Here is a 10,070-nt window from a genome sequence, read left to right as displayed (position 1 = left end):
ATTTTTCACAAAAGAAAAAAAAAAAAAAAAAAAAAAACACCCTACGGTACTCAGAGGTCAGACAACCGCAATATACTTCCTGTATGACCAAACACACACACACACACACACACACAGACGCTCCCCTCCCCCTCTGCTTCCTCCTGCAGGACAAAGCGGCCACGCTGCTTCTAACGGACACAGACAGATATACATACACACACACACACCTTCACGCAAACTCACAAAATAAACACACGCACGAACACAGCCCCCCCCCCCCCCACACACACACACACGATAGACTTTACAACGTTGTCAATCAGGAGTAAAAAAAACGTTTCCGTTCTGCTGAAACTTCTTCCAAACGTCAGACACCAACACCACACACACAAATCTAACACCGATCAATACTGATCGACCAGTGACCGGTTACTGAGCATCGATCAGTCTGTGAACTAACGGAATAAACGATTTTCCAGATGTGAGCGCGCAGACAAAGACCGCAACGAAAAAGTGATTCTGGTTCCAACAAAGCACCTCTGTTTCCAGCCCCGTTACCCCGACGGGGTTCGAACAGTGTTCGATCACGTGTACGGTTTGGTAAAATGCGCGTACACACGACAGGAGCATGTTTCTTTCTTTATTCAATTTCTTTCTTACCTTCAGGTTGGTTTCCTTCATCCTGTCCTGTCTCCGGGACATCCCCTTTCAGAAAACGAACACACTCTTGTTTTACTCGATCAGTCGCTCATCGATTTCTATGTTCAATCATTGATTGACCACTTAATTAGTCAGACATTAATCCACACTCAGGTTCGGGACCGCGAATTCGGTTCCGCTCCACTTTTCAGTCTGAGAAGCGTAGAGGCGGACCTTAGGTGAGTGACAGCCACGCTCTGTACTTCTGACCAATCACAAGTCAGCGCGCTGCTGCCGAGCTGCGCTAATGACCTCACAGTGCTTCCAATAAGCCCCACCCACCGGCATCTGGTAAGGAGTGTTTGCTTTAAACACCATAAGGCACTGGCTGCGGTATGGGGGCGGGGTCAGTCTCTATGACAACGTGTCAGTCTAGCACGTGACGTTATTGAGCCAATAAGAGAGTAGCGACCGCACACGTGACTCACGTGAGACCAAGGAGGATCGAGTTTCATACCTCGACACCGCCCGCCCCGCATACAACCGGTGTTTATGGGTGTAAATCTGACGCAAACCTGCTGAAAGTTTCTAACAGAGAGGCAGTAATCGGATTTCGGCAGTTACTGCAATTATTACGGATTACTCTGAAAACAGACGGAGTTTAATTAAAATACAAATATAGTGATTGGTCAGTTTTCAGTTATTTTTAATGTATTTATTTAATACACATTCAGTACTCCACTCAGAGCTGTATTCACAAATACGCTATTTGGGCTGTTGGTTTGTTACATTGACAGAGATCATGTCACACGTCATCACTGATGTGTTTTACCCTTTTATTACCATCCTGCTCATCAAGAAATTCCTTCCTTCCCTTCTTTCTTTCTTCCTTCCTTTCTTCCTTCCTTCCTTCCTTCTTTTCTTCATCGTCTTCAGATCCAGACTAATCAAACTAAAGAAAAAACGGATGCTTTTTAAAAAAACAAACAAATTTAAGTTTCACCGGTGCTGCAGCAGAAAGTGTGTTTTCAGCAACTTCTGCCTGTTAGGAACTGACTGGTACAACTGTTGCCATGACAACCAGCTGTTCCAACACAACACTGACCACGCAGGAAGAAAATACGTCATACAGTTGTACAACCCACCACCATTCACACAACTACTCCCACCTGCTGGTTTTTTTGTGTACTACCGTTCGTGAAGATTTATCACGTCATCACACATTTTAATTTAGAAAAAATAAATACAAATAATTTCCGATTAAAAATGCTAAATCGTCTGTAGACCAAATCAGAATTAACAAAAAAAAAATCTAAAAATTAAAATTGAGTGTACCGCAAATTCTAACTTGTAACTTTTAACAAATCGTTCACCTGCCATTCACTTGTTACGCAAAACCTCACCTGCGCGACACTTCCGGGTTGTTTCACAGGATTTACAACAACAACAAAAGCGCAGAAGAAGTGGAAAGAGAGAACAAATCAGGAGGTAAGAGAAAGATCAAGACGAAAATACACATAGCGTTGGTCAGTTTTAGGTTATTATTTCCTCTTTATTATTATTGACGTGCTCTCTTGTTTTTAATACTTTAGCTAACTTTAGCGTGTTAGCAGCAGTTAGTATGGAGCGAATAGTCCTTCTGTCAACAGGTACCATATCCAGTCTATTTCTGTGACGTCAATGGAGTTATAATATCCCCCCTACTCCAGTGTATTGAAATTATACAAACAGTTAAATACGATTTTTTTTATTTCGAAGCCATTTTAATCGATGACGTCACCGCTGCACCTGTAGACTGTGTAAGTCACGTGATCAGCTTTACCTATCACAGAAACCAGACAATACAGAGAAACAAATATGAAAGACAAGGTCTGTATTCATCGTTTTCGGAATAAAATTAAAGAGTTTGTTAAAAATTTGATTTTGTAACTTGTTTTTGAAAACTTAATTTAAAATATGTTTTAAAAAATATATTTATTTTTGTAGCTTAACAAAAATAATACTTCCTTTTTTTTCAATTTAAAACAAGCAAATATAAAAAAATATTTATTTTGTAGCTTAACAAAATAATACTTCCTTTTTTTCAATTTAAAACAAGCAAATATCATATCATCAACATTCTTTATAATACTTTTTTTCCAGTTTTTCCCACACTCTCCTGACTTTGTCCTGTCCTTATTTCTCACCTTAATTATGATTTCTAAAATTTAACTGTGTGTAACTCTGACAAAGTATTTTCTTATCCATTTAAAAACTGGTTGATAATTTAATTTATTTTGACAGAAAGAATACAATGAGGACAGAAAACGACAGCAACCTCTTGTGGCCTGCACATAGACAGACTGAAGGAGGACAGACAGGTGAAGAGACCGAAGGACCATCAGGACAGATAGGTAATGGACAGCCAAGTGGACAAACAGGAAGTGGACAAAGTGGACCAGAAAACAGTTGGACAGAGAGTGATCTCATGGTGGAGAGGGCCAGACAGTCATGGGCGGGGCTAAAGACCCACCCAGATGAACCTGAAGAGAACGAGCTTCCAGAAAAAGCAGCTCAAGTGTTTTATCCAGCAGCGACCAAACAGAGTGAAGGACTCTGGGAAGGGGAATCAGAGAAGAATCCCTTCCTGGACCAACATGGCCAACAGTATGAGTGGATGGAGGACACGCCCTCGACCAAATGTAACAAATGTTTAGCGACGTCTCAGCTGAGGTTGGAGGTGAGAACAGGGGGCGGAGATTAAGTCTGTCTTTCTGTCCTAGGTGGACGGTGCTGTCCCGGCAGAGATGTCCTGAAGGTGTGCGTGTCCTTGGTGACATCAGCACTCTTCTTCCCCTTTCTGGTGTGGGGTGGTTTCGTGTTCCTGCCGTTTGATGCCCCCGTGCTAGACGACGCCCCCTTAAGACTGGTCTACACACTGCGCTGCTCTGTGTTTGCTGCCACACCCATCCTCCTGGGTGAGGACCGTGATTTGTTTCATGCTTCTCTTCACTTGTCTCTCATCAAGTGTCATCACCATCACCCCCATGTCCCTCTCTGTCTCTCTCTCTGTCAGGTTGGCTGGTCCTTGGCGTCATCCGTCTTCGCTCTGGTTCATTGAAGCCTTTGCTTGATGATGTAAAGGGGGCGGAGCTTCACGAGGTCACAGTCCATCGTCGTTTTGTCTCCGACTCTGCATCGTTGTTCCTGATCTACTTCTTGCACCTGGTTGTCCTGTCGATGTATCTGGGACAGGAACAGCTGAAGCTCATCCCCCTGCTGACTATTGTCTTCGCCCTGGGAAGGTCAGTAACGCCGAAGATCGAAGGAGCGTTTTGTCTTTGCAGTATGATGTACAAGACGGGAGTAAAAGAATGTTTGACTGGATTGAACTGCGGATTAAAGGCGTGTTTGTTTCGTGTCTCCAGGCTGGTGTACTGGGTGGCCGCTGCTTTTGGGAGCAGCATACGTGGGTTTGGTTTCGGACTTTCCTTCCTGCCAAGTCTCGCCATGATGGTCGCAAACATTTACTTCATCTTCACAGTGGAAGGCTCGATCTTCAACCAACCAATGATGCCTGAAAAGACGTCGACTCCGCCCCAAGGCAGACAGAGGTTCTGGGGATGATCATTAATCTATTCTTTTTTTTAGATCACACTTTAAGATGAACTTTTTCAAATGTCTGTTTCTCAAGCAACGTCTAAATGTTATAGCATCCGAGCAACATCACAAATCTATATTTGTGTAGTATTTAGTTTTACTATAGTTTTTACAAAAGTCTAAAAAAGAAATGTATACTTTGATAATGTGAAATGAAGTTTTTTAATAAAAATGAAGTGAACAGGACTGAATCAAGTTGTTCTGATTTAGATCCAAACTCTTGTTTTACTCATATCAACCTTTTTATTTTATAAAAATGTTTTTATATTTACACTTTTTACAGAGAACTTTTTACACTTTGATCTGTGACCCGACTAGTTCACGTCGGGCTTCTGCCTCCTCTTTGGCTGCTTCATGGCTCCGTGGGCGGAGCCTCGTCCTCACAGCTGGTCTGTCGGGCCGAAGATCGGAACAAAAGCATCAGATCGCGAAACCTTTGAGACACCTGGACAGAGAAGGAGGAGGAGTCAGTTTCAACACGCTTGTGGATGAAAATCAACCAATCAGAAAGGGAACCTCAGCTGTTAATCACCTCACTGGGTGTCTTGTTGCCAAGCAGATTAGAGACTGACTGAAATGTATTCTGATTGGCTCCTTCTTGCTGACATGTGGTCAGGATAACGCGGTCAGCTTCTCTGGAGAAAAAAAAAAGTGTTAAGCTCCACCCACTGAGGGCAACTAGTTACAGTTCAGCACTGAAATAGAGACACACACACACACACACCTGGTCCACAACTCTGAACACACACACACACCTGGTCCACAGTATCACTTTCTCTCCACTCGCCGTTAGTGAAATGTTCTTTGCACAGACTGAGGTGTCAGGAGGAGCAGAGGAGGAGCTGTCAGAGCCAGGGTCAACAGGGGTAGGAGTGGGCTCTACTGAGATCGGCTGAGAAATGGATGGGCTGGGGTTCATGGAAGATGAGGAGGAGTTCACTGGTGGGGAGACACAACTTGTTGGGGACACATGATGGACAGAAGAAGGGGCGGGGTTTACAGGTGAAGCTGCTGGATTCACATAGGTGAGTGTGGGGTCTGAGGGTGAGGACGTGGGGGAGACACAGGGCTGCGGTGCCTCCTCCCTCCTGCTCCTCTTCACTGCAGGCGCTGTCCTTCTCTCCTCCTCATCTTCTTCCTCCTCCTCTTCCTCATCATCCAGTCCCTCCTCTTTTTCTTCAAGCATGCGTTCTGAGGCCTCCCAGAGTGCATTGCTGCCATCTGTGTCTTTGTGCTCCTGATACTTGTCACCTGGCTCTCTGTGGGCGGAGTTTATGTGCGAGGCTTTAGACATGCCCCCTGGTGTCTGGAGGAAAGACAGCGCAGATGAGTCGACCATGTGACCTGACGCCAAATAACCTCAGAGGAAACCGTCAGGACTGACCTTGTGAGAACATCCTTTCCTCCTGTGTCTGCGAATCTTCGACTCCAGACCAGAGCAGTCTAACCAATCACAGTCCTGCTACAACAGAACATACAGACTGACACAACTTTCTGGCCAATCACGACATGTGTGAGACGCTCTCTGACCAATCATAGCTCAGTTAATTTCTCCTCCTGACCAATTACAAACCTTGTTGCTCCTCCGCACGTCCATCTTCCGCCTCTGGCGTCGACTCGGCACAGGTTGGATTTTTGGGCCCTCCTCTTCGTCTTCCAGGTCTGGGAGTGTCACCTCCTCGAAGCCTCCACCAGACCCACCTCCAATAATCTGACTGATGGCATCGACATCCGACCCAGCCCCTCCCTCCTCTGGCCAATGAGCTTCTTCAAACTGTTCCTGACAAGCAGCGGGTGGGCGGAGGTCATCCAAAAACACCCCAAATTCTGTCTGGAGATGGGTGTGGCCTTTAAGCAGTGTTGCCATCTGAGACTTCAGCTGATGACAGGGTGAGAGAACCAATCAGAAAAAAGTCCTCACCGACTGACCAGCGACAGATCACTGATCAGGTGGTATTGATCGGTGCGTACCTCGTGGATGCTGCTGGGACTGAGCTCTGGACTGGTCTGAAGAGCTTTGATGATTTTTTGATAATGGGATGGATTATCTCCAAAGCTGATCTCCAACTGTCGCAAGAAACGCCGACTTCGTTCGAAGGCCTGCTGCTCCTCCAACTGTACACACAAACACAGGCTCCTTGATCATCGATCATTTTACACCCTCTGCCCCCAAAACCCAACACAACATGAAGATCAGTTTCTCCTGACGTTCATCAGGTGTTGCTCCAACTCACCAGCCCACACTGCAGCGCCTGCTCGGGGTGCAGGAACGCTGCAAAGTCACGGAGAAGGTCGGTCCGCTCTCCCAGGATGCAGCGCAGCTTCCTGAACATTAGCACCACCTCCTCTCCGTCATCCACATGTTCAAACTCCTTCAGGAGAGCCACAAATTCCTCCACCTGCTCCGGCGTTTCCTGCAGCGCCTCACGCACCTGTCCAGACACAGGATCACCACAGTCACACGCTGCCCTCTGTCACAGGAAGTGGGCCCCGCCCAGCCCGTCTGCCTCGCCCTGATGAACCCACCCTACTCAGGTAACTGTGAGCGAAGGCTGCGTCTTTGCTCTCTCGTTGCGGGTCATTGTCTAGGATGTTGTCGTCGAACAGCAGCAGCAGTTTGGCCGTGTCTTTGCTGCGACGCTCCTGACGGCTGCGCCGCAGGCTGACCTCCGGCTGACCTCGACCACGGCCTGCGGAGACTCAGAGGTTAGAAGGAAGCAGGAGACAGTCGACCACAACAACAAAACCAGGTGACGCCTGACCTCGACCACGGCCTGGACACCTCACTCCTCCTCCCCCTCCTCTCGGCGTCCCTTCTTCTGAAGGCATCTCCTCTTCTTCTCCCATCTTATCAGACCTCCCCTCTACTAGCCCCTCCCCCTTTGGTCCCTCTTCTTCCTCCTCCTCGTCTTCCTCTTCCTGAGAACCAGGGGAGGTTTGAGAATGTTCCTCCTCGGAGTCTCCTTCTGCACCGAGTCGTCGTTCGGAGGCCAGCCAGGTCAGCTGCTTCAGTGTTTCCTGGAAGGACAAAGGTCAACGATAACTACTGTGGACACCTTCACATATTCCATCGGTGTATTTTCTGATATATTTACATTCAAATTGTGAGGGGAATATGGCACGTTGGACCTAAGTGTTACCACTGCTGTAACGCTTGAATGATAACAAGCCTCCAGTCACTAGGTGGCAGCAACTCATACAGTGGTTTGTACAGATTAAATTGAACATGTTTTCAGGTTCTCAATAGTATTTCAATTCGTGTGGGTCTGAGGGCGTGAAGGTTTTTGCCCCCAAGGGGCAGACAGAGGGGGCATGACAGAAATGATGATGGAGGGCGTGAAAGTTTTTGCCCCCAAGGAGCAGACAGAGGGGGCATGACAGAAATGACGAGCGTGAAAGTTTTTGCCCCCATGGGGCAGACAGAAATGAATTGAGAACCACTTCCCTACATGACCTCTCTGTTTAACCAGCGCTCTCTCTCTCTCTCTCCTCACCGTCACCCCTCTTCATCACTCAAACCTGCTGCACATTTACCTGTAACTCAGGAACAGACAGCATGGATTCCTCTGATGCTGATGACATCACTTCCTCCTCGTCTTCATCTTGAGTGAGGTCGTCAAAGTCTTCCTCCTCCTCTTCTTCCTCCTCCTCCTCCCCCTGATCGTCTTCCTTGTCCTTCTCTCCCTCCTCTTCCTCCTCACCCCTCTCTCCTTTCTCCTCTTCGTCCTCCCTCTTATCCCCCCCTCTGTCCTGGTTTTCCCCACTTTCTTCTCTCCCGTCCTCTCCGCCCTCACCCACACTGTCCCCCCTTCTTTCTCCTTCTCCGTCCTCTTTCTCTCTGTATCCTCCTCCTTCCTCCTCCTTCTCACTTTCTCCCCCATCCTCCTGCTCATCAATATCCACTCCACTTCTTTCATTCCCCGTCTGTCCTCCCTCACCTTCTCCTTCTTCCCCTCTCTCCCCTCCTATCTCCCCCTCTCCTTCCTCTTTCTTCCTACTTTCCCCCCTGACATCCTCTTTTGCCTCTCCCCTCTCCACCCCTCCTTCCTCCACCTCCTTTCTGCCCCCTTCCTGTGGGCTGTCTCCTCCCTCCTCACCCTGTAAGGTGGCCACACCGACGACAGTCTGACGATTGTCCTGTTTGTTTTCCTTTCTCCTGGGGCAGGGGGGTATGTCAGGGATGGGTCTGGAAAAGTCTGGCCCCAAAGCATGCTGGGATTGGGCAGTAGATATAGCGGGGGGGGTCACCACCTGGAGAAGCAGGTAGCCGGGATTTGTGGTGGTGGCAGGGCAAGGCGTGAGGGGAGCTGTGAGTTCAGGGAGGGGAAGCAACAGGTGGGGCTGCTGTTGTCTGGGAAAAGTCTGAGTGATGTCATCAACCAGGGGGGAGGGACAAAAGACGGAGGGAGGGGGCACCAGAAGACCTTCTGAGTCCATGTCAACCTGTCTCTCCACCTGAACGTCCTCCTTCCCGTCTGCTGGGGCTTTGGCTAGCGGCAGCAGAGTTGCATTATGGGCGAGCGTGAACAGGCGTTTCTGCTTGGGACGTGTTTGGCGACATGTCTTGTAAGAGGGGTGGAGCCTGAGGTTGCAGCCTGCAGGGAGGGAGGGAGGGTAGGGTGCGGAGCCCTGTCGAGTTTTCTGGATGATGGGTTGACTGTTCTACAGGAGAAAAGATCAGAACCAATGTCACACACAGAACACCCGGTGTGTGACAGGTGATTTAGAACACTACATAAAAAAAAAATTAGAACCTTCAGCCAGTTGGGCATGTTAGGCACATTTCTGTCCACTGGGGCGCGCTGGTCTCTACTGTCAATTCTGTCACAGGCCAAAGGCAATGGTGGAACGACGCCGTTTGACAGAAACATCTGGAACACAACAAGAAGACGAAGTTTAAAGTCACCTGTCTAACCCCTCCACCTGTCTAACTGTCAATAAAAGATCCACCGTTGGTCATTTCCTGTCAGCTCCCGTCCTATCGACAGCTATCTCACCACCACTGAGATGACGTCACCTTGATAACGCTGCTGGCCGGAGCCTTCCTGCTGCTCATCTCCCTGACGTGCTTCCTGACGCTCCATCGGTCCTTGCACAGCAGGTAGGAGCTGATCAGCTGATCTGGCTGCACCGCCCTCTCAAAGTGCTTCAGACCCAGAACGATCAGCCTGCACAGATGCATCTTGGGATTAAACAGGAACGTAGCTGATGGCAAACTGGATGAAAGTCCTTCAGTGTCCACGTACCCGTCCTCTCCTGCAGTGTAGATGCTCCTGTGGTGCTGACTGTGGACGGCAGGGTCCAGGCTGCACACAGGGAGCAGTTCTGGGTAGAGGAAGACAGGGCTGGTGGCAAAGATCCAGGCCAGGTTAGCAGGAAGCAAAGGGAAGGCCAGACCTAAGGGAAAACCAGAACTAGTCAGAACCAGAACCAGAACCAGAGGCTCAGCCGAGCACAGCGGTCTGCAGACACATTCCCTCACTCTTGGAAGTGGCTGTCATGGACGGGAGCCAGCGTCTGAAGGGGGCAGGAGCTGCAGGAGGCCCCGCCTTCTGCTCTGACCTCTGGTCCACCGACTGCAGCAGCGACATCGACCCCTGGAGGTTACACGTTCTGAAACTGCTGGGACGAAACATTTCCTCCCGAAGAACCGCAAATTGACGCAACTCCTCCTACAGGCAGGAAGGAGAAAATGTTCGCTGAGACAGTTTTGGAGTAGGATAAAAACGTTCTGACTGCTAACTGTTTTGGTATTAGAAACTCACCAGGTACTGTTTAGTGATGTGGGCCTCGTTGCACAGGGCACTGAC

At 48.6% G+C, this 10,070-nt stretch overlaps 3 protein-coding genes across 7 annotated transcripts in view; 1 reads left to right on the top strand and 2 right to left on the bottom strand.

Moving 5' to 3' along the window:
• The window catches only part of arhgef2b (rho/rac guanine nucleotide exchange factor (GEF) 2b), a 12,832-nt gene extending 11,885 nt beyond the window's left edge, over positions 1-947 (bottom strand). Inside the window, exon 1 of the mRNA XM_008322895.3 lies at positions 643-947. Within this exon, the coding sequence (XP_008321117.1) occupies positions 643-684 (42 nt within the window). The 5' untranslated portion in view covers positions 685-947. The remainder of the gene's footprint in view (positions 1-642) is intronic.
• A 922-nt stretch (positions 948-1,869) lies between these two features.
• On the top strand, positions 1,870-4,446 carry LOC103388045 (transmembrane protein 79). Of its 3 annotated transcripts, none has more exons than XM_017038164.2 (5): positions 1,870-2,109; positions 2,909-3,302; positions 3,384-3,578; positions 3,677-3,905; positions 4,029-4,446. In XM_017038164.2, exons 2-5 carry the CDS (start codon positions 2,915-2,917, stop codon positions 4,225-4,227), a joined length of 1,011 nt encoding a protein of 336 aa, XP_016893653.1. In that variant the 5' UTR covers positions 1,870-2,109; positions 2,909-2,914; the 3' UTR covers positions 4,228-4,446. The 3 variants fall into 3 exon arrangements, with proteins under 3 accessions (XP_016893653.1, XP_008321118.1, XP_024917685.1); XM_008322896.2 differs by having other exon boundaries at positions 1,878-2,109; positions 2,905-3,302; XM_025061917.1 differs by lacking the exon at positions 1,870-2,109 and adding an exon at positions 2,128-2,147 and having other exon boundaries at positions 2,905-3,302.
• The window catches only part of gon4lb (gon-4 like b), a 10,487-nt gene continuing 4,658 nt past the window's right edge, over positions 4,242-10,070 (bottom strand). For 2 of the 3 annotated variants that reach the window (XM_025061914.1, XM_025061916.1), the window contains exons 15-27: positions 9,507-9,657; positions 9,278-9,428; positions 9,015-9,131; positions 7,795-8,922; positions 7,023-7,278; positions 6,787-6,950; positions 6,495-6,692; positions 6,232-6,375; positions 5,834-6,139; positions 5,645-5,722; positions 5,016-5,566; positions 4,793-4,895; positions 4,242-4,705 (exon numbers count right to left, since the gene is read on the bottom strand). In XM_025061914.1, coding sequence (XP_024917682.1) covers positions 4,613-4,705; positions 4,793-4,895; positions 5,016-5,566; positions 5,645-5,722; positions 5,834-6,139; positions 6,232-6,375; positions 6,495-6,692; positions 6,787-6,950; positions 7,023-7,278; positions 7,795-8,922; positions 9,015-9,131; positions 9,278-9,428; positions 9,507-9,657 — 3,440 coding nt within the window. In that variant the 3' untranslated portion in view covers positions 4,242-4,612. The remainder of the gene's footprint in view (positions 4,706-4,792; positions 4,896-5,015; positions 5,567-5,644; positions 5,723-5,833; positions 6,140-6,231; positions 6,376-6,494; positions 6,693-6,786; positions 6,951-7,022; positions 7,279-7,794; positions 8,923-9,014; positions 9,132-9,277; positions 9,429-9,506; positions 9,658-10,070) is intronic. The other variant, XM_025061915.1, reaches the window with a different exon arrangement.

The sequence above is a fragment of the Cynoglossus semilaevis genome, chromosome 13 (genome assembly GCF_000523025.1).
Source record: "Cynoglossus semilaevis isolate Cse_v1.0 chromosome 13, Cse_v1.0, whole genome shotgun sequence".
NCBI lineage: Eukaryota > Metazoa > Chordata > Actinopteri > Pleuronectiformes > Cynoglossidae > Cynoglossus > Cynoglossus semilaevis.
This window is presented reverse-complemented; position numbering and strand designations above follow the sequence as displayed.